The sequence below is a fragment of the Syngnathus floridae genome, chromosome 2, assembly GCF_059516105.1.
Source record: "Syngnathus floridae isolate MCC-2025c chromosome 2, RoL_Sflo_1.0, whole genome shotgun sequence".
Lineage (NCBI taxonomy): Eukaryota > Metazoa > Chordata > Actinopteri > Syngnathiformes > Syngnathidae > Syngnathus > Syngnathus floridae.
Genome location: NC_142414.1, coordinates 19,153,558 through 19,177,153, shown reverse-complemented (window position 1 = coordinate 19,177,153; position 23,596 = coordinate 19,153,558). Strand labels below are relative to the sequence as shown.

The 23,596-nt window shown below is 40.5% G+C and overlaps 2 protein-coding genes and 1 long non-coding RNA gene across 5 annotated transcripts; 1 reads left to right on the top strand and 2 right to left on the bottom strand.

Annotated features, from left to right (window-relative positions):
- Window positions 1–1,237: 1,237 nt before the first annotated feature.
- slc48a1a (solute carrier family 48 member 1a) lies at window positions 1,238–4,294 on the bottom strand. 2 transcript variants are annotated; one of them, XR_015857100.1, is made up of 4 exons: window positions 3,832–4,294; window positions 2,998–3,165; window positions 2,732–2,926; window positions 1,238–2,468 (listed from the first exon to the last, which is right to left on the bottom strand). XR_015857100.1 is itself a non-coding variant. In XM_088368801.1 (3 exons), the coding sequence occupies exons 1-3, from the start codon at window positions 3,959–3,961 to the stop codon at window positions 2,790–2,792; spliced, it is 435 nt and encodes a 144-aa protein (XP_088224927.1). In that variant the 5' UTR covers window positions 3,962–4,293; the 3' UTR covers window positions 1,238–2,789. The 2 variants fall into 2 exon arrangements, 1 of the variants encoding a protein (XP_088224927.1); XM_088368801.1 differs by having other exon boundaries at window positions 1,238–2,926; window positions 3,832–4,293.
- Window positions 2,285–23,580, top strand: rapgef3 (Rap guanine nucleotide exchange factor (GEF) 3). 2 transcript variants are annotated; one of them, XM_088368798.1, is made up of 27 exons: window positions 2,285–5,378; window positions 11,503–11,550; window positions 14,725–14,831; window positions 15,101–15,222; window positions 16,029–16,200; window positions 16,472–16,556; window positions 16,799–16,859; window positions 17,060–17,136; window positions 17,372–17,518; window positions 17,595–17,695; window positions 18,014–18,102; window positions 18,190–18,268; window positions 18,764–18,914; window positions 19,006–19,088; window positions 19,167–19,197; window positions 20,087–20,159; window positions 20,285–20,422; window positions 20,496–20,593; window positions 20,873–20,998; window positions 21,109–21,290; window positions 21,753–21,843; window positions 21,920–21,970; window positions 22,106–22,193; window positions 22,283–22,347; window positions 22,429–22,483; window positions 22,588–22,659; window positions 23,143–23,580. In XM_088368798.1, the coding sequence occupies exons 1-27, from the start codon at window positions 5,310–5,312 to the stop codon at window positions 23,259–23,261; spliced, it is 2,580 nt and encodes an 859-aa protein (XP_088224924.1). In that variant the 5' UTR covers window positions 2,285–5,309; the 3' UTR covers window positions 23,262–23,580. The 2 variants fall into 2 exon arrangements, with proteins under 2 accessions (XP_088224924.1, XP_088224922.1); XM_088368796.1 differs by lacking the exon at window positions 2,285–5,378 and adding an exon at window positions 8,871–9,224.
- LOC148402447 (uncharacterized) lies at window positions 5,787–13,076 on the bottom strand. Its single transcript, XR_015857101.1, has 3 exons — window positions 12,844–13,076; window positions 7,877–7,973; window positions 5,787–6,312 (listed from the first exon to the last, which is right to left on the bottom strand). It is a non-coding gene; the product is annotated as an uncharacterized LOC148402447 (long non-coding RNA).
- Window positions 23,581–23,596: the final 16 nt, after the last annotated feature.

Genomic DNA, 23,596 nt, shown 5'->3' with positions numbered 1-23,596 from the left:
CATTCTGGGATGTTCTCATGCTCTCATGATGACAAAACAATCATTCATTAAGCTTCTTGAAGGCACTCTGCATTTGAATATTGACAACAAAATGGTTTGAGATATTCCCTGGGCCCGTCATCATGCAAGCCACACTCAAACAATCCCCCATGACTCAACTCTCTGACACCACACCATTAGTCTCACTAATAGTAGCGAACCACCAGGCGTGTCAGTGAATTCAACACATAAATCTCGAGGCTCAAATTACTGAAGGGGACCGTGTTAATTAAACCATTGCATCAATGAATGTGCAAGGGGTGGAAAATATAAAGCAGTCATTTATGTCATTGTGTATGTTCACAGGAGAGGAAAACTATGTGCACTAGGCAACCGCAAATGTTGAATTATTTGTGCAATGACATCGGTGATGACATCAAGTGTGACAAAGCAGCAACTATTCAAATAAATGTTTTGAAGGATGGGGAGGGGGGCAAGTGTATAAACATGAACAATTGACAGCATGAAAAAAAGGGCATTATTTTGCTATTCTGTGTGGAAGGGGATATTTATTTATTGTTATTAGTTTTTTTGTTTGTTTGGTTTTGTTATTGGTTCTATGGAATTTAGATCTCGATTCAATTTCTCCAGCTCTTTGCTTTAAGACACTTTGGGTGCTATCTTGGCTATCTTCCTGTTTCACAATCCTAAACTCCATAGCTGGGCCAAATGCAGCGAAGAGAGATTTGCAATCGTAAATATTGAAAACCTTAACATTGTTGATCGTCAGCCCTAACCATTTTTCAAGCAATCACTCTTAACACACCCTCTTTCAGCGATATCAGGATTTTGATGATTTTGTAATGGTAACTTCCGTAATTCTTGTTACATATAAAGCAAACAAGTCATTTTCAAACATGAGCGCTCAGAGAATGATTCGCAAATGATTAAATCAAACATGCACGTTTAGTTAAGTGATGAGCGACTTGTGGAGGCACAAATTCAAGTTGATGGTCACAGAAGCCTTGTAATCACTTGTGAAGCCAATTTCTCACTGAGAGGAAGCGGTGCACAGCAGTAGGTGTTGCCAGAATACTTTAAAATGATTTGTTAATAGCCTCATAAATTCACCGGCAGCACTCCGGTGAAAACCTTTAAGCCTGCTAAGTTACAAGCGGCTAGAGCGCCTCCGACATGACTAAACTAGAAAGGCATTAACCTTGTGGTCTGAGGGAAAAAAAAAAAAATCTGTCCAACCTTGTTTAGGAGCTGAATTTTTTATTATTAGTCAGAGACAACATACATGGAATTAAGTAATGTACCTTTGCCTGTTCTCATTCACAAAATTTTAAAATGATACATCTTCCAGTTTTCACCTTCAGCATAGTGACACACATGGATAGCAGGCAAAACGACGAATGTAAGGTTTTGGAAGTTATGTTTGCAAACAATAGCGTCGATATTAAAGTGCATTCGGCATTCATCCAAGTCTATACAGGACAAATATGAGGGCAGCTCTCTCCCTGCGGGAGCTTAAAAGGAACTTGCACGGCGCTACTATATGGTCACACAATACAATGAGGGTGCAAAATTATACATAGAATTTTAACAAGATTAAAATGCGTGTTTTTTTTTTTTTTTATATAATCCGTCAAGATAATTTAATTTGAAGCTTAAAACAGATGGGTTCTTGCAAAGACTTTATACGACCCTTTGCCTTGACATACTGTAAAAGTAAAGCACAGCATCACCGCAAAAAAAATTGCTCACCTATTAGCAGAGTCCCAAGATTTTGTTCACACAGACCAACAAAATGTACGTATGCATGCCAATACAAGAAGTTGACAAGGTCATCGTGTAAAGCAACACTACACACAGGCACACCAACAGTTAATGCTTGCTTGCTTGCTTGCTTACTTGTCTTGTCCAAAAATACCAGTTAGCACGACTTTCGTCAATACGTAGGGTGGTTTAAAATGTGAACACAGAAGAATAATACATAAATAATACAAAGATAAAACATTACATAGTTTAGGCTTTTGGCAATGGTGTCCTTGTTTGATGATTAACATACATCCAATGTAGCATATTTTTAATGATATTTGCTTCTGTTTTTGAAGAATTTGGAGGTTTTAAAAAATACATCCGCAAATGTATTACAATGGGTGTCGGTTATAGATGGACCTTCACTATTCGCCGACCCATTCTGTATTTTTGATTCCAAGATTTTAATTTGTACTGCCGTGACATATATAATATAATATAATATATGCCACAATATAATTGTGGCAGCCAAGTCCCCTCCCAAAGAAACAAATATCAAGATCAGAATGGCGTCACTTCAACCCATACAGTGTAAATACAGAGTCATGACTCTATTAAACACATTAGAAGTTGAAGTACATCGAGTAACTTTCAAAAAAACATTGCTTACGGTGCCCTTTGTTTTTTTGGCTGATGTACTGACGATCAGTTTTCAAATGCTGTTTCTGGAAAAATATAAGCAAAAAACAGCCATTAATGGTTTTCTGAGAACAACATTGCCAAGCAAATTTCATTGGGGCAGCACGTTCTGAAACCAGCCAGGATGGTGATTTTTTTTTTTTTTTTTAAATGTAACAGAAAGTAGCCTTGAGGTCGAGACATGCACTCGAGAACAAGAAGTGTGTTACTTTCAACATATGTTAATACAATGACACGAGCGCAACTCTTGGTGGTCAAAGCCAAGGCGACTATCACCTAAAATCCTTACGTTCCGAAAAAGTCTTCAAGGCCCAGTCCAGAGAACCCTCAAAGTCTGTCACATCCAACTAAAAATCGCTGAGGATGCTGATGTCTGCAAACTCCTGCCGATATCGAAACGAGTACATGACAAGGAGGGAGGCCCACTTGAGGGTAATGAAGCTCCACACGCACGACAGGTACAGACTCCTTGGGTCAGTCACAGCTGCAACACACAAAAACATTTTTGCTCCGCTTGTTACCTTTAACATAAGCCATGTGGTGGAAGGCTCTTACATTGCTTCTGTGTGATAGCCAGCGTCAAGAAGGTGATGAAAGCGGTCACAGCCAGGACACTGAAGAGCAAACCCACGCAGATAAAGAGCTTGAGGCCTTTGAGCCATGTGCGCCAGTAGTCTTGGAGGTACATGATGTGTGTGACCAAAGCCCAGACAGCCAACACTCCTGTCAGGGACAAATCAAAACACATTCAATGGAAACATTGGAAAACAGCATGCTATTTAAAGATGTGTTCTTTTGAGCTTTGCAGATGCCATAGAATAGATGTTTCCCGACTAGGCCTTTTGTGCAAAGACAGTAGGATAAGAGGTCAAAGAGTCCTGAGAAAACTATATATAGATGCTACACATGATCAGTGGAGAAAAGTATTTTCAAACGTTGAATAAATTCCACAAACCTTTATGGGATTTTCGCACACATTTAATGAATTATCATGTAACTGTGCCACAGCAGATTGGACATAAACAGCACAACACGTTAATGCGTTTGGGGGGACTTAGTAAACAAGAGACCCTAAAATAATGTTTTAAATTGAGGGAGGGAAGCATACTATTTGGTCTTGCATACGATTTGGTCATGCTGTGAGAAATGAGACAAGCCTGATTGTGAGCAAACCATACACATAACAGTATACTACAAACCTTTAGCTATTTTAAATCAAATTAAAGTTTCTCCAAGACATACTGTCCCTGCTGTTTTCAATACCACGCAGGTTACAGTACTTTCGTGAAGACACATTTTAGGACGTTGGGTTATAGTTTTGTCTGAACAGGTCTTGGCATATTTATTGTTAAATATAATTAAAGAAAACATGCTGACACGTTGACGTACCTGAGAGGCCTCCCATAGCCGCCGTCCATGGCTGATGATAGACGATATTCCACACCAAAAAAGCCGATAGTCCAACCAAGGCACCGAAACTAGCATAGCCTATGCTGATGTGTATTCTTCTGAAGACCATGTCAGTCGAACGACCGCCTTGGACGCGCTTGTTAAGAGATAATGCGGTGTTTATTTCTAAAAACACTTTACTGCTAAGTAAGCTAGCTTCATCACCAGCTTATCACAACATTATGTAAGTCGATAGCCCCAATGCTAACGACGGGGATCAGTTATTAACATTAACACGGAAAAAAACACGGGAGCGAGCAAAATGTTGTTTACGTCAACGCAGGTAGCGATCGAGTTAAATACCAAAACGCGTCTTGGAATTTCACGTAATAACATCCAATGTAAGCAAAGGAGATAGAAACAACACTGCAGCGAGATGGAGAAACGAGAGTATTTCCGGTTTCCGCCACAAAGATGACACACTCACAGCAAGAGAGAGATGCTCCCTGCAGTCTTGCAACATGAAAAGGAAAAAATTCAGCTTTATCTATTAGCCATCTGTCTTTACATCACTAGGACTCCTATGACAAACACGTATCAGACCATGTTCTGCGAGACTGTGTTGCATGGTGTTGTTCCACTCAAACCAATAACTATGTTTTATGTTGCATGGTGTTGTTCCATTCAAACCAATAACTGTGTTTGAATCAGTTTACAATGGCGTATTAATTTCAGATGACGAGGGGAGCCACATGCTACACTGTCCCTGTCAAGTGTTGGACAAAATAATGGACCACGTTGTTTTTCGGTCTTGGATTAAGAAAAACAACATGACTTGTCTTTTTTTAATATGTAAGTCAGGGGTCACCAACATTGTGCCTGTGGGCACCAGGTGGCCCCAGGAGATCACATGAGTGGGCCTGGTATTAAAGCGATACCTCTGAGTAATTTTTAGTGGTTAGTAGAAATGGAACATGCATTCCTTGGAATGTTGCGATCATTTGAGAGAATGTTTTGAGAGGTTTATAAAAATAAGTCATCATCATTAAGAAATAATTTATATTTATCTGTTTCCATACATGGTACATGTTTTCAATTATTTATACTGTATTTCATTTTTTTCAAATGTGTTCATTTCTTTTTTATTCATCTTAATTTTGTAAGTGGTGAGTGGTGGGACGCCCACTATTGACCAGCTGACACGATTCCCTTTTTTAGGCAGCGCCACACTCTTTCCCCAAAATGCAAAGGTAGAATAAATTTTGTCCCGCTCTGTATAATGCATCTATGTTTTTCTTAGCTTTAAATCAAGTTGCATAACCGAGACCTGCCATGTGAAAGCTAATGCCTTATGCCCTCGAGGCTAACTCTTCAGAGCCAATCAGGGGGAGGCCATCTGCAATAACTCTGCTCACAGATCACACAGCCTTGTTTGTCTGGAGAATTATCTTTCAGTCATGTAGGATGGAACGGAGGGAATGGAGGAAGCACTGTTAAAAATTTGGAAACCTATGGACAAGCAGAAGAATGTCAGGAGGTCACCCACGGTGAGTCAATGATTCTCTTCTACTTTGATAAAAGGTTTGAGTTAGGGCTGCTCAATTAAGCAAATTTTAATCATAATCACGATTTTGACTCCAGACAATCTCAAAATTCATATAATCGAGGACTAACAATTACTTGGTGGTTCCGTTCGGAGACATGCAGGCGCGCCCCCACGTGTGTGGAAAATGGAGATCCTGGCCATATTTAACAGGGAGTGTTGTACCTCAACGCATTCAATGAATGAAATCTCATGAACTTGTTCATATTTTGGAGGAACGTGAAGTGAATGTAGTACATTTTTACTTGTTGGAACGTTTTTGTGAACGCGCTCATTTTGGGGCCATAGAATAGTTAGTTAGTTTTGAACGGCAGTTTTGTTCAAAGATGACAGGTTTTCTCTTTTTAGACCAGCTAAACACAAAGTAAACAAGGCTTAAATTGGCAGGGGAAAAGGATGACAGACGCTCCATTCAATGATTGGGGGAATATTGAACAGAACAATCGTGATTATGATTTTTACCCATAATCAAGCAGCCCTAGTATGTGACCTTGGCAACAAATTCCTCTAACTTTAAATCATGTCTTGCAATTAAAAGAGTTTTTGCAAGAGATATAATAGACTCAGTTTGACTCATTAGTGTCAGTGAAAGTGACTTTTGTTAGTGTTGGATTTTTTAAAACTATATTGATGCATATTATTGTCATTATATGAGTTTATACACACACACACACACACACACACACTGGTTTAGGTTCACACTAGTTTAGTTGACGGTTAGTAAGAGGTCATTTTGATGGCTTTAACAAATTAAATATCTCCATTTGATAAATGCGTGTCGGTGTGTTTGTGTGCCACAAGACAGACGTACCAGACAGTTGGCCAAGTACACATTCCATGGGCGTAGTAGATCAGCCGCAGGAAGCCCCACTCCCTTCCTCAAATGATTTAAATAGAAACAGAGATGGATGTAAATAAACACGCACACAAAGACACAAACACAATTTTCATAATGACCAACCACGTAACTACCTTTTTTTATGCAACTATTATCTATTCCAAAATGAGCATATGTTATGTCTAGAGTGGTGGCCTAAGGAACAAACTACTAGATATTTGTGCAAAAAAAAGTTAAGGGACTACTGATTTAATACTCGTAATTGAAAGTATAAATTCTAAATGTACTTACAGAGCAAATATGAAATTAAAAACGTTTGTTTGGTAAGTTGGTCCAAAAGGAAGAAAAATATCAACACACAAAATACTAACACGTACTCTTATTGACTACAGTTATTTTACTTGGAAGAAAAATTATGTTGCTTATCAGATGATGCATTGTTGTCATTTAACCTAGAGCTAGCTAGCATGGGTTCAAGTTTTACACTCGAGATATTTTCAGTGTCATTTTTTAACACCTGAGGCTGCTTGTTTTTAGGCTGGCACGAGGCAACACGTTATAATTGTTATAGCTTCTATTGTTAATTTTGACAATTTTGATAGTGACAATTGTCTTGAGTGAAGATGGATAAGGAATATCTTGGCTCTCCAAATTTACCCAATCACTGTCATTGTTAATGCAGCCTGGTTCATGTTCTGCCATGTTAGAGCTGTTTTTTCTATATTTTTCTGCTTATAAGACTTATAAGAATCAGTAGATTGAAGTATTGCTATTTTGTTACTTCCTGGGATTGATTATGTTAGAGTATGGTTTTAATTTATTGCACTGAAATTGTACTTGGGATGCAAAACTTCAATGCAGGTTGCAAAGCTGAAACTTCACAGTAGAGGCCAGCATTTACCACGTGAAATACAAAACTGGCTGTACATGCGCAGTAAACTGCAACTTGTGTGGTAAAATGTGAATAAGAAAACAGGAACTAAAATATTACTTGTTAATTAAATTTGTTTATCTCTTCAAATTCTTCGACCTCGGGGTGGTAAGCTTGTAAACAATGATCCTTAAAAAGTACACATTTTGGAAATCAAACTCAGTGCATGACTGCAGTCCATCTATTCTCAGGTAACCCAGCTCTGCTAGAGAAAATTGGTGAATGGACATGTTATATTGATATGCATTTAGTTGTGCCTGCCAAACTCATCAATTGTGAAAATACACAGCTGTATTATCTATTTCTGAATGATTAAAGTTTGCTTTTGACCAGTGCTGTGTTCTATTTATGATCAATGCAGCACCTCACAAGGCTAGCAACACTGTGTTTTCTCACTTGTTTCCGTGCTGAAAATACATTTGAGCTTTTACGGAATACATGTGGTGACACAAAAGGCAGCTTTATGGATCCATAAAGCTACGAGTGTCAGTTTAACGGCAGAGCAAAGTGCGGGCAAACGTGAGAAAAGGTGAAGCAAAACTCCTGCGCTTGAGTAAAGACATTCAGGCGCTTTTGTTTATCTGTAACTTTGCCACCAACATAATGTTTATCTGACCCAAAGCTGGGACAACTTGATAAGCATACACGGTGAGGCTGGTCATCATCTGATTACCTCAGACAGCTTCAAGAAGCAACAGTGAACAGTATTTTCATTGGATGCATTCCCTTCAGCTGGGCAGAGACAAGTGGTTGGTTAGCTTGTGGTAAGGCTGTTAAAAACACAGTGAGGTTAATTGTGTAATGGGAATCAGACATAGTCAAGCACAAATCTTGAAGAGCGACAACGAGTCAAATACCCACTCTTCAACCACTTTATGTATTGTTGTGACTTTCCATCTATTTCATTGCACTTAGCCTCATGAGGGTGGCAGGTGTACTGGAGCCTAGTCCATCTGACTCACTGTGGACTTGTTGCCAGCTCACTCATGAGGACAATTAAAGTCTTCAGTTAATCTACTATTCATGATTTCGGAACGTGGGAGAAAACCGGAGAACCTGTAGAAACCCACACAAGCATACAAGCTCAGGAAAACAGGAAAGCTGGAGCCCGGATACGAACCCCTGACCTCTGACCTGTGAGGGGGGGTGTAAAGCAGTTGCCTCCCACGCACCTTTAATTAAAAAAAAAAAAAAAAACTTATTTTTATCATTTTTACAATTAAAAGTTCTAAATATTTTTATAATAATTTATAATATATTATTTGGATGCACATAGTATTTTTCTCTTGCAATAAATTGCTTTTTATAAAAAAAAAAACAATCAATTTCTCATGGTATTTTAACTTTATTCTTGTAACTTTTCCCCATGATTATGTCATGTTTTCAATGGGAAAGAAAATATATAATACGAAATCAGACAGTACCGTTCCCACAGCCACTGTCTCACTATTGCAGTGGTAAAGGACCGCCCGGTAACTGTGATCTGTATCTCGTGACATTTTTGAAGCGCTCGAAACTGATTATTTAAAATGAATATTACCAAATTAACAACTGATTATTTAAAATGAATATTACCAAATTAACGTCAGTCGTCATGCTGCTTGAATCGTGAAGACGTAAGTAGTGAGGTAAAGGATTAAAGGGGTGTCACGTGTGAGCAAAGCGCACACTAGTGTGCGAAGCGCGCACCCCGCGCGTGCGTTTGTGCATGCCACTCCTCCACGATTGTCTCAAAAGTGACGCAGCACGACGACATGGCCAAGCGGAGTCGAGTCCGACTTCGGGACGCGGGAGCAGATGAGATCTGGAATTGGTACCATGGTTCAGCTATGTCCGAATGAGACTCAGATTCGCGTGTATGCGCTGCGTGCGCAAGTCGCGTGACGGGCGCGACTTTCCCGATTTTCTTCTGGTCGACTGTTGAGATGTGAAATAAGATGCATCTGTTTAGGAGTTATAATTATCAAGTGTTTCCGGACCGAGACTTAGTGGACACGCCGACCATACGCGGCATCAGATGGGTATGTATATTCACATCTCAGAGCATGCGCTCTTGAATGAGCGCATTGTTCTATACTGCACGCAAATTACACACTACAGCGTAATGACACGCGTCTCTTTTTTTTACAGCAAGTCATCTCAACCCGATTGTCCATTTAGAATTTTGACTACAATGCATTCATTTTTTTTTACAATAACAATGTATAACCTTCAATGTGTATTATGACAACTTTAATTGCATCCAAATTCAACTTTTGCAACTTTTGATAACCACGTGTGTTTTATGCACTTAAGTGTAACTTGTATGTAAGAGGTGCAACAATTGAATAATTGTTTAAAGGGTCCTATGACCTCAAAATCCATTTTTATCCACTGTTTTATCAAAAAGAATGTAAAAGGTCAGTGACTATGTTTACATGCAGTCAATAACCCTTTTAAAACCCGAATCTTGGCAGTATTTAGCTTTTTAAAGCCAGCGTAAACACACCCAAAGATGTGAATATGCTCTTAGTCGGGTTTAAAATCTAATTTCCAATTGATGACTGCACTATTTCAAATGATTACATTTCACTTGATAACATTTTATTGGATTAGAAGGACAAAAAAGCAAACACTACATGTGATGGTTTAAGTCTGAAACTATTCCCAGCCACTTGTGGAAGCACATTTGTTCAGCCTTTTGGGTGGGTACAGGAAGGCAATTAAAGCAAAGTATTAAAAATAGTGTATTGTTTATTGTTCACCTTCACACTCCCTTTCTTGGAAGAGCCTGTTGAAGAGTGTACAGAAGGAAAGTTGTCATTTCCTGGTCACATGAAGACACAACATTTTGATAGATGCCCAACTTGTTATACTTTCAGACTTAATACAAATATCATCTTGGTGTTTATGTCCAGCAATCTTTCTTCCCCCATCAGCGACGCCTTTTATGTAACAAAATTTGTTACCAGCAGCACTGATCTGAATAACGGCTATTACGTCTCTTCAAGTTAACTTACATAATAAATTACACAAGAAAACTTCAGACACTGCAGAGGATGTCCTCCCAAGTCGCCCACTGTTAGGAAGAGGGCAAAAGTCCAGCCAGAGAAAGTGTCATGAGATGTGAAAGGAATAAAGAAAAGCTGTGAAAAAGACATAAAACCGGTCATAAAAGTCAGTGAACAAGTCGGGTGGAGAATGAGCAAGCAAAAAGCAGACCATGCATGCTATGTCCTCCTGTGAATGTTTCATGTTGACATCATTAATACACACAACCAACAGGCAGGCAATGGCTCTATGAAAAACCTTGTTTAAGACTCTCATTCTGTCGGTCGGCGTCGAAAGGCCGCCCAATGTTTGGAAGGAGAACTTCAATATTTGGTCCAACTACTATATGTCGGCCTCACAAAGCGCTGATGCTCATTTAGCAATAATTTAATGAAGACAGGCTTTGTCACCACTTGCTCGCTGGTACAAGTGAGTTTGTCCAAATGTTAGCCAAGTGACATGTTTTCTTGTAAGACATCATCATTGTTATTAGCTAGGTTTGCTCACCTATATACAGTATGTGGACAAAATATGTAACATTCCCCAGTCATCTGATCGTGACTGCGTCCATAGGATCAAACTGGTTTTTCTACATTTCCTGCATATGCCTCGTGCATCATTTGATCAAGGTCATAACAAAGAAGACAATGTCCTATATGTGGTTTTACAACGCCATTAAATCAACGAGTGGATTTTGTCTTTTGGCCACCTCGTCAGACGAGAAGCTAACAAGGTTGTTTTCCAAGCGCAAACAATGAGGACCATTAGTCGGCCATCCACACCGCTGTGTGACCGACGTATGAGGAAATACAAAAGTGTGTGTGCAGGAGAAGCGACATTTAACAGATGCGTATGAGATATGACGTGAAAAGTCTCATCAATCAGTCTGGTGCTGATGTGGGCGTGACCTAAAACGTAGTCAGTACAGGGCAGATTAACCATTTGAATGATTTTCTTTTGCAAACAACAGTAACTCAGATTAATATTTTTTCACATGTCCATAATTGCTTTTGCAAACTACAAATTGTTGACATTGTCTAGTGTGATTCATTCTGCCCTCCACTGAACTCTCATCATCTCATTCATCATTCAACTCATTTATCAATCATGTATACATTTTCTGGAACCTAATGCAAAATGATTCAATAGAAAATCAAACTAGTAGTTGCTCCTGTCCTAAATTTGGATTGCATTTCCTTGGTTAAATTTTGTTATTTAGATATGCAAAATTGGCTCATGACACCATCCTTCTCTCTCTCCTTCTCATAGATTCCACTACTACCACAGGTGCTGGACTCAAATGACACAATGAAGCAGGTGTGTATGTGAAGCGAAGCATGGTCCAAAGAGAGACATTATTGTTCTCCTGGGCGAGTTTTGCAGCTCCTGCATCCTCTTGGTGTGCTGAACCTATTCTTTCGTTGTGTTTAATATCTCGTGAAACTGACCATGCAAGTCTTGAAAAGCACATTCCTGACGAGACTGGTGGTCAGAAGGAGTCGAAAGGGCACTTGAGTACTCACTGCTAATCGACCCCCCCACCCCAAGCTGGGACCCTCACACCACTCTTTATCTCAAGCTTGCCTTAACTAAGTGGTAAGGAGAGAAGAAGCAGCAAGCACACCGATAAACGGGGTTAGGCACTGTGGGAGCATATTATTTAGTTAAGACGATACACTGAATCTGATGAACAGCAGAATTCAAACAATATGTTTGTTCTAGTCATGATACCAAAATAACATTTTCATATACACGTACGCAGTGTTCCCAAGGGTATATGCTACTAGTGAATTCACCCTGGTGGAATTCATGCTCCATTAGTCACTCAAAAATTCACCTACACGCTGATGCATATGAAACCTCAAGTATTGCTAAACAGTGCATGTGGCGAGCGCCGAGCAGCTGTGTCTCGCTGGCCTAAAACCAGGAGATGGGCGTGTTCAGTGAAGTTGACTTGCCTCATGCCTTAAAGAAACACCAACATCTAGCAGTTAATCCATTGACAGTGATGTCATGGCCCTCCTTGGCCTCAAAATAATAATGGAAAATAAAACCCACATCGGGTGGCACCATACTGGTTCAGGGTGGTGCAGGTACAATGGTACAAAAAATACAGACCCTCCTGTAGTTGCAACAAGCATCATTGTGTCACTACTTGCAAAAGTGTGCCATTCCTGTTACAAAGGTCACAGTGCCTTCCAATCTCCCTGTCAAATCACACAGTGTTGACATGGGGGGGCGGGGTCATTCCACCTTACAATACTAATGACTCAAGGAATGCACAAATGCAATATACTGGTGCAGAAGTGTTGACAATTGCAATCCGGCTGTGAAATGCTTTCGAGCATGTGCGATAATGAATCTCGCTGCACGTTGACAAACCAGTTAATGTTGGAGTGGCAAATCTGAATTGTTCATGTAATTTAAGAAAAAATTAAGATTTCTATAATCTGCTGGTTTATCTTGACTTTAAAAAAAAAAGATGTATGGCAATGTAGCTCTAGCCATGTAGCCATGGTTGATTCCAGATTCACAGTGACAATCGTTATGTCTATAGCTGTCAATGGCAATGAATGAATTCATGAATATATGGTGCAGTGGGTCACTCACCTGACCTCCGAGCCGGGGGCGTGGACTCAGATCCCACTCAGTGGCAGTGTGAATTGTTGTCTGTCTTTTGCTCTGCACCAAAGTCAGCTTACGTGGGATCGTCTTCTGTTTCCTTTTAGCCTGAAAATGATGAGCAGTGCAGAAAATGGATGACTAGACAATTAATAGATACTCCTTTTCAACGATCAAAGAATTTTTGTCTTATACAGTATGAATCCCGAGTCAGCCTTTTCTCAGAATTCATACAGAATGACTTTGTACCTCCGCTCATGATTCAGTTTGACAGTTAGTGTGAGCCAACCCAGCTTTCAAAATAAAATACGACTTTTAATAGTGTTTTTGCTTGAGTAATGGAAAGTTTGCCTCTTGGAAAAAAGTAAATACAAGTTGGTGCCTGAGAATGTCACAGTGGGGATCAAAAGGTGAACTGGGCCCCTGGGAAAGACGAACGTACCTTGTGCTCATGACTTCATCATTGCAATCGTGCAGGGCCCACGCTGGATTTATTTAGGGGCCGGCAGATCTGGGAACAAGCTAGTTGAAGTGCATGGAACAGATTTGTGTCGCAATTCCTGGTCCAATCACAAAGCAAAGGCTATTTCTGTTTTAGTTGTATAATTGGCTTTCTTGTTTGAAATTAGCATGTTGCATCTAAAGTTGCAATTTTTTCGCTACCCCCACCCCAAAAGAATCATGGTTTGTCAACGACTTTAAATTGTCTTCAGTGTTATGAATAGAAATCTGTAGATGTAGGGTAAAGATTTGCTTGTGTTCACAAAAACCTGTACATCAGGTTCATTGAAGACTATTGCCTTTGGTGTTTTGAAAACATTAAGATGACAAAAGACTCAAAAGAGTTTTTGGTGTTAACAAAACCCTGTACATGAGGTTCATTGAAGACTTTGGTCTGTTGACACAAGCACATAGTAATACAATAATTTCAATAAAGGCTAGCTTCAATCGTTAATAAAATGTGGGTCATGTTTATAGAAAACTCTAAACAAAAACATTTCGTTCTCTAAAGCTAAAGCTTAACTACATGATATACAAAGATATGGTTCAGATACTTTGCTCTCAAAAAGCACAATTGGGATAGGGTTTAAAACACTAAATTGAAACCCAACCCCCTTTTTAATATCCTAATTCAAAACCTTGACCCTAGTTTGAAAACCTAAATTGAAAATTATATAATTTTATAGTATATATATATATATAATATAAATATATATATATATATATATTTTTAATGTATTTATTTTCGTATTTACTTAAATGAGAGCCTCAGTTGGGCCTCCCTCTGCAGCCACCCCGCCCCCCATTCTTGGCACCAGCCTGCTTCAGAGGCTGACGGGCTTTTTGCACACAGAGGAATGATGTATTTTCCTTTTTGACTCAAAGGCAAGGAGGTTGAAGCAAAGCTGCAATTTCATTTTGTTGGTGTCATCAAGCGCAAAGGATGGAAAAAACGGACAGCCACATTGACGCCCATTCTTGTTACATAAGACTTGTTTCTGCAACAGTGGCTAACGGGGCTTCAGCCACCCTTTTCAGGTCTTGGACCTGCTCGCCTTGCGTGCTTTCGAGGGGAAGTGAGGAGGAATTAAATGGCAAGTTGAATGGAAACTGACCGAGGGTGGCCGGGGAGCCTCTACGCGTCACAGAGTTACGGGGCCATTTCCAACACCCATTACAAAGATCTTCTCACGTGCTCTTAATTATGCCAGATCACTCCCTCACTTGTGTATACAGAACCATTGCATGTCCCAAATTGTTCTCAGCCAATCTCTCCACATCATAAAACAACCCAATGTCATATTTATGCCCCTGATATAAATATAGTTGTGTGTTTAATGACTCACTGCTCACCTCTGTGTGCTTAAGTTCCCCTCAGATCGCGTGGTGAAGGCCGCAAGGTCCGTGTACAGAGCCATGGTCGTGAGGAACCCTGGCTTGATCCGAGATCGGAAACATCACCTCAAAACACACAGGTAACATGAAAGTTGCTTCATGCCTACTAGGATGGACATCTGAGATTTCCTTTGTCGGGAATGTTAATGATAAATACTGATGTATTGAATTAATTAACTTTGCGCTCTTATTTCTGCTGCTACCCAACAAGCTCAGTTATGTTTCTTATTTTCAACCCAATTTTATATTACAAAAATTACATAACATTTTAAATTACAAACCAATAAATGGATTTACAAAATTGCGCCTACACCATTTGATATCCTTTGTGACTCACCTTCATTCATAGACAATGCTGCTCTGGTAAGGAACTTGTCGATTGGCTGATGGGACAAAATGAAGGCCTGCAGTCAAGAAGCCAGGCGGTCGGAATGTGGCAGGTCCTGGTGGACGAAGGAATCCTGGTTCATGGTAGGACACTGAGACATTTCAAAAAGACATTAGGAATATTGATGCTGAAAACGAAGAGATCCATGAGGAAAAATGAACTTCAGATCAACTATCCAAATCTAGTGAATGTAGTTTTGAGAACTAAACATGTCATGAAATTACTAGACAAAAAAAATTCAACAAAGCAAAAATGTGCTGTCCAATCTCAACAATCATATTATTTACTGGCATTTCTTAATGTAATATATTCAGAAAATGATATCTTAGGCAGTACTCAGACATGCTTGAGGGGCTTAAAATGTGACTTAAGTGTGCAGGCACAAAATTAACCCAGTCAAGTATGCACTAACTACAGGAGAAGGCGCATTGTCTGCCAGCAAAACAAAAGTCCAATCAAGCGAGAAACACTCCATCATCTATTCAAGTGGCTCACTTGGAATAAATTTTCATTCATTCTACAATGTTTTGAAGACACTTTGTTTCCAGTGCTCATATTTAAAAAAAAAAAAAAAGTTTGTTTAAAGCAAGCGCAAGCAAGGATTGTAATTAGTCTTAGAAAACTATCAATAGTGTACTGTACGAGCATTGGGCTCAATAATTTGTGACAAGTAACAATTAACGCATATGCTAACACTAAAAGTTGCAAAGTTATTTTTTTTTTGATAAGGACAATGGAACCTTAGTTGCTGCCATGACAACCACTAATCCATTTTTGTACACAAGCCGATAGAGTCCCAGATGGACAATACGTGCATGCTTGTGGTTTACAACCAAATTAGCCACACGTATTTGTTTACTTGCATTGTCTTTGTCTTTTTCATGCCAAGGAAAACATGAGGTGAACTTCCACGACAAGGACACGCAGTTCTACCGCTTCCTGGATTCCCAGTTTGGACCAAACCACCTAACAAAGGACTCGGAGGACGAGCTGCAGGAAAGCCTGTCGCTGCTGTCTCAGCTGGGCCCTGACGCCTTACTCACGATGATTCTACGCAAATGGTGAGTGCCGTGGAGTCTTGGATAATCTGTCACAACATTCCACATCACAAATCACTGGTGCCAGCAGCGGGTACATGCTGGGAGAGATGATAAAGCCATTTTTTTTTGAAGAAGTGTTCAATCTGCCAAACGACTGCTAGTTGTTCATGACCACCGTGTTGGGCTCTTATCTCGAATTTTTGCTCCCAAGTCAAAGCATATCGTAGACAATTCCAATTCTGACCTAATGTATGCTTTCCTGTGTATGTCTTAACATGCCTTTTGTGTTTAGTCCAGCCCAGAGAAGTGCTGAGGACCTGGAGGTCATTTATGAGGAGCTTCTCCATGTCAAAGCCGCCGCTCATCTTTCCGCCTCGGTCAGTCACTGCTATTGGCGCATTACTAAAATTCAAAGTCAATTATATTACTAATTAATTCCTAACAATTTTTGCCATATTAAGTGTTTGATAATTTCTCTTATTGTAAGCAGGCCTGGCATTCCTAACTCAACAACACTTTTTTACTTTAGTTATAAGAAGTTCTATCAGAAGGCATCAAGCCAACATTTCACAGTTTGTTTATTTCTTGAAGCCAACTTTTGTCCCCGCTGTGTCTGTAGGTGCGGAAAGAGCTGGCAGCTGTGCTGGTGTTTGAATCACATGCTAAGGCCGGTACCGTCCGTAAGTTGGCCCACTTTTGTACATGTACACACGTCTCATTGTGAAGACCAGCTATTTAGCACAATACCACGTTTCAATAAAGCCCGCGAGCAGCCCTTGAAGCACCATGGTTGTCAAAATGTGCCGACATCAATGCTGAAGCGTTTTGATCATAATGCACACTTGAAACGTTGGCTCAAAGGTTTGTGTTGTTTTTGAAGTGTTCAGTCAGGGGGACAAAGGCACTTCCTGGTACATCATCTGGAAAGGCTCCGTCAATGTCATCACACACGGGAAGGTAGGTCAGTGGCTCTGCTGAATGATAAAACAAACAAAAAGAATTGCTTTCCTGCTTGACACAGGAAGAGCCAAAATTCAAATCTGTGGAATCTGCAAATAACATTTGCCTGCAGTTTTTAGTTAGTTAGTTAAACTGGCCTTTTAATCCCGATTTACCAGTTCACTCAGGTTTGAAGTGCAGCACTATTTCTATCTATAGAAAAACATTGACAACAGGAGGTATGTGCGTTCAGGGTCTGGTGACCACACTGCACGAGGGCAAAGATTTTGGGCAGTTGGCCTTGCTGAATGACGCCCCCCGTGCTGCCACCATTATCCTGAGGGAGGATAACTGTCACTTCTTGCGTGTGGACAAACACGACTTCATACGGATTCTCAAGGTCAGCTGACCGTTTGCTCCATTGCAATTTTGTTTTGCTGTTGTGTGATAGTATTTGTGCGTTTCTTCGATTTCAGGACGTAGAGGCTAACACGGTGCGATTGGAGGAGCACGGCAAAACTGTGCTGGTGCTGGAGAAATGTGCTGACCCAGATGAGCAGGGAGGAGCTGGAAACAAGTGAGGGACCCAGACTCCTGATAGCTTTGTAAATGCCCCCCATTGCGCAAATTACTGAAAAATGTTAATATGATTTCTAAAAAAAAAAAAGCCAAGCATGTACAGCTTTTGGATTAAATTTCTTTTACTATTTTTAATGGTGAAATTAAGATAAAAATATTCTAATAAGAAAATACAATAATACAAAGTCATCAAAAGAATAATTTATTTTTAAAACTATATTGAGGTCCGACACCTCCTCACTTGGTTGCTTTCCTAATCGCTAAATCTGCATACATAATACTATAGTGCAAATTCTTTTTTTCTTGTTGTGTGCAGGTACACTGTGATGTCAGGAACGCCAGAGAAGATCTTGGAACACTTCCTGGAAACAGTAAAGTTGGACTCCAACGGGACTGATGCCATCGGTGAGAGGTTTTCTCGTCTTTTCATGTTTGTTGGACAAATTCTTCATGACCTTAGCTGTCTTATGTTTTTTTTTTTCTGCCTGATAGATTCGTGTGTGAGCGATTTCTTGCTCACCCACAGAGTCTTCATGCCCTCCAGTCAACTGTGTCCTGCACTGCAGCATCAATATCCTTAGGTCATTGGTTTTCAAACCACATCTATTTAAGTCTTTCCCACTATAAGCCACAATTTCTTCCTCCCAGCTTTTGTCCCCGCAGTTTAAACAGTGTTGAGTCTTATTTGTGGATTTTCCCGATCCACTATGTACAGAAATATGTTTGTAAGGATTAAAACATGTGTTAAAAGACCTTAAAAACATTTGCTGTAAACGCTATTCAATTTTTCACATAATTTGTGGGTGGTCTAGAACAGAAAGGGGATTACTGTAATCCAATTCTTTTTGACTCCATCAATCAACTCTACTTTTGTCACACTACTGACACTATTAGGCTAAGAAATGAACTGGCGGCTTATAAACCAAAGCAGTTGATATGTTGTGTGTGTGTGTGTGTGGGGGGGGGGTCTTTTAGATTTCATGTACTCTTAATAGATTGAATTTCATTTTCGAGTATTGGTGCTGTCAACCATCTTCAAGTGAATATTTCTTAACGAGCAATGCACCTACCAGGCAGAGCTCTCTGAAGGATCCGAGCAGGAGAAGGCTGCCTACGTTCTCAACACGAAGCAGAAGGTGGTAAAGCTGGTTGGTCAGTGGGTAGCACTCTATGGTCTTCTGCTGAGGGAAGACCCCATTGCCGTAACGTTTCTGGAGGTGAGATTAGAAATCAGTTTTAGAGTTGCATAAAGTGAAAGTACATTGTGACTTTGTGTGTACTATTTATTTCTCGTGTGCTCTCAAACAGAAGCTAAAGAAGGACATTGCAGCGGATTTTCATTTGGCTGGCGTGCTGAAAGATCAATTACGGGATAGAAGAAGAACAAAAGTGTAATGCTATTAGTGTATTTTAAAATATCCTCAACAACTTCTCAAAATGCAGCTAATGTGTATTGTCATCTTCACCAGGTTAGAGAATGGCTACCACTCACTGGGCAGGGTAAGGACCATAATTCTTTGTCTAACAATGTTATGTAATGTCTTACTAATTTTGTTGGTAGCTCTGTAGCTTAATTTCTCATTGGTTCAAAATCCAGCAACTCAGGTTTGTCATGGTCATGCTAAGCAAGTTCAAATGCAATGCAGAACCTGACCAAGTGTATTTTGTTTAGATAGGATCTGCCTGTTTTTGCTGCCCTCCTCATTGTGCTTTCAGCTCCATATCCTGTAGCTTTCAACAAGCAGACTTTAAATGTTTATTTTTCCTGGCATGGTGAGTCGCAGTGTATTTCCCGTTTAGATCCCATTTTGGATGTGCTTCTTTGCCTTTTCTAAAAAGCGTTTTAAATCAGTCCACCTCTCTTTTAATGCTGCTAACACTTGAGAAAGGAGGCAGGGAAATTATAATAAAGCATTGGCCTTGCTCCATGCATTTTAGCCAAGCCATGTTGCAAAGGGTAAAAGTATTTGGACTGTGATTTATTCTCCGCTTAAAAGATGTATTAAATAACTTCACTAAATTATTGAATTTTTCTTGCTCCATCTTGCCTCCCACGGTTTGATCTGTCCATTAGCATTACTTTATGACAAACGCCTATGACGTCAAAGCCAGACATGCGGGTAATGGTATGTCCGTTTTGATCACAATAACTCTTGATATGAAATGTTCATACTGTTTCATCACTTACAATATGACTTAATTATTGCCAGTAGAGTTGATAAAAATTTCTATGATGGCAACGATTCAAATTGCAAATCAGAAGTTGGCCAGTAACCCTAACCCTAACCCTAACCCTGAAGAAAATGTGTTCCGTTGTAACGGCATATTTATTTATTTTTATTATTTATTTAGTGTTGCTTCCCTGTTGTTGTTCTGATGTCATCAACAGAACTCATTTGACTGGTTTGCTCACAGCGAGGAGCCTGTTGGACGGATACAACCAATCAAAGCACAGGATAAAGGTGAGCTGTCAAAACATTCTGATATGGAAACTGCCAAACTGTGCTTGTTTTGGCCGACAACTTGGAAAAGTTGCCTCGGCCGTTTGCAGCGTAGTGATGTGGTGACATTCTGGTCTGCCGTGCAGTGTTATACGAGATTTACACGCCAGACCACCAAGCTCTCACGCTGATACTGCCGGTCAACATGTCCGTCCAACAAGTAATGCTGTCACTAGTCAAAGCTGGAGGAGATCACGTGCTGGTCAAGATGAACTCAACTGGAGGTGCCAAATCATCATTGTGACATATTTTATGCTGGTCAAAACCTTTAATAACTAACGTTTGCCACCCTGACAGAAAGAGCCCAGTTGAAATTGGATGCCACAGCCGTGTTCACCGCGCTGGGACTCAACGAGAGACTCTTCATCTGCACCAGTGGCCAAGTTGAAAAACTGGTATGGATATTTTCAATGTGGTTAATTGAACAAACTGCTGGTAAACATCGTGTGACCGCACACGAATGAAGAAGCACGGTGTTTATCTACAGTTCTGAGGCTCTGTTTGAATCTTGCCTTTGGACTTCCTGTGTAGCGTTTGTATGTTTTCCTCGTGCTTGTGTGGGTTTTCCTAAAGGCATCTTTCGTGCACTCAAGAAAAGATTCCTTTGAGATCCTCCCTTTTCTGACATACCCAATGATTCTATATCTTCTCTCTTACTCCCGCTCTTGACTCAGACGCCCCTGAAAGAGCAGCAGGGTCCTGAGCGAGGAAGTGCCAACACACTTGAGCAAATGTGCTCCAAGGACATTGCCAATGAACTCACCAACTACGACTGGGAACTGTTCACCGCCATGCACGAGGTCAGTCGTCGATCCTTTTGCGTGATTCTAAACCAGACCTGCCGTCACTTGGTTCCTTTTGTATCTTCATCACCACACTGAGGATGATAACCCTCCGCCTCTTCCTCCAGTCTGAGCTCATCCATTACGTATTTGGACGTCAAAAGTTCCCAGGCTCCATAACGGCCAACTTGGAGCGTTTTGTCCGTCGCTTCAACGAGGTTCAGTACTGGGTGGTGAGCGAGCTCTGCCTTTGTGAAGACCTGGTCAAACGAGCCATTGTGCTGAAGAAGTTCATCAAGATCGCTGCAGTGTAAGAGTCTGCATCTAGTGATGGGGAGGGAAAAGGCTTCAAGGTGATTCATGAACCAAGTGTTGTGTTTTTTGAGACCTCTAGATGGCACTATTTGTTCAACATAGGGCAGGAAGCACTCTGGCTTGCCATTTCCCCTTTTAACCAACAGTGCCATGTGGAGGATTAAAAAAGTACAACTGGTTCATGAATCAAACTTGAAGCTTAATTTCCCCATTTCTATTGCATCCATTTTCTTTCTTTGAACATTCTGTTTCCATTGTTTATTTAGGCAGCAATGCCAGTTTGATCTGAAATAATTGCTCCCTCTGTCAGTTGCTCCTACGTAGGGAAATCCATTCTGCCATTGTTTCTTCAAGATGAAAATTCACAACAGAACCTTGTTGAACGAAATCAGACGTCACAGGGTCAAAACTTGTTCAACAAAATGACCTCAAGTTGACTTACTTTGTGTCCTTTCAGATTAAAGGAGCAGAGGAATCTCAATTCCTTCTTTGCCGTGATGTTTGGTTTGAGCAACAGCGCCGTGCATAGGCTTTACAAGACCTGGGAGGTGATACTTCACTTCACGTGTGACACTTGAATTATGTCACCATTATTTTTCACAATTAGCCCGTCTCTTTTTGTAGAGAATACCCGGTAAGACAAAAAGAATCTACTGCGCCTACGAGAGGCTTATGGTGAGTCGGACTTAAAATAAATAAATATGTGACATGATGCATCCGTTCATGCTTCCTTGTATGGAATGCTCATATTGGAAACAAAAACAGTGTTATCTGGTGGCCGTTAATGCAAATTGTACTGTCTTGTGCCAGGATCCTTCGCGCAACCACCGAGCTTACAGGTTGGCTGTGGCCAAACTCAACCCCCCTTACATCCCCTTCATGCCTCTCATACTCAAAGGTAACCAAAGGTCACCACCAGTTATCATCATCATACAATAACGGAACACAGCAGTGACAAAAATGACCAGATGTTACATCTTTTTTCAGACATGACATTCATCCACGAGGGAAATTCCAACCTGGTAGACCGGCTGGTCAACTTCGAAAAGATGGTAAGACAGACTTGTGCTTATTGACTTGTATGTTTGGAACAAATAATCAACACTGTGACCTCAATGTCCTTCACCCACAAGCGCATGATTGCCAAGACTGTGAAAATGGTGCGGCTTTGCCGGAGCCAACCTCATGGTGAGTGCCATAAGATTATATTTTGGACAAAGGTATTGGGACACGTCCAGTTGTTGCGGCAAACTGCGAAATGACATCAACCGACATTTCCGATCCCTCTGCAGTGCCTTCGTCGCCACAAAGAGGCCTTGCTGACCGAATGTTTCTGGAAAGCCCTGCTGCACGCTTATCTACATGTAAGTTGGATTACGTTTGTGTAGAGATGGAAAGCCCATTGATATGGAACGGAGGGGTCCTTTCTTGATGTTAGGCAGTATGGTTGCCTAATTGTTAGCACTTTTGCCTCACAGTTAACAGGTGTCCGGTTCAAATCTCAGACTCCTCTGTGGGTTTTGTATATTCTCCCCGTGCTCGCTGGACAGCCAGTTCCCATGGGGAGAATGGACTATAGATACAACTGAACTGTACTTGAAGTAGAAACATGCTCATAAATAGTTGTCCTTGTCCTTATAGCATCACAGGCCCTTCTTTTACCCCTGTTCTGAGGAGCGGCTCAGATAAGCCGTTTTGTGAATCACTACCCTGGCCACAGGCTAAATCGTAACCATTAGAAGAAAAAGCCATGAACATTTGTTTATGTTCATTGCAACTCACAGCTTTCTTTTTTTTAAGAACAAAACCATACATAGAATGTCTTGCTTTGTTCTCCATCTTAACAGACTCGGACCACGCACTCCCTTTGCGGAGTCCCAGCAACATCCAACACTACATCCAGAACCTGAATGTGATCGACAACCAGCGCAAACTAACACAGCTATCGAGGACACTAGAATGCTAGCACACAGAAACTCTGCGAACAAATACTCGAGCTCTGGAGGGGCTGCTAGGCTGGCTGTCATGGTGACCGACTCAAGGATGAGAAGAACTTATGCTGAACTGCAATCAAACCGACGGCCTTCCAACACACTCTTGTGTTTTTGTGTTATTCATCAACTTCATAGACTGCAGTCACACACCATTTCACAAAACGCCAGAGGAACACAATCAGCCTTTCACTATTCGGTCAGTCGTTTATGCACAAATGTTTATAAATCAGTAAATGCTCTGTATATGCATATTTCATACATTTGTTTTTCTTAATAAATTATTTTCCCAATCACGTGCATTCAGTTA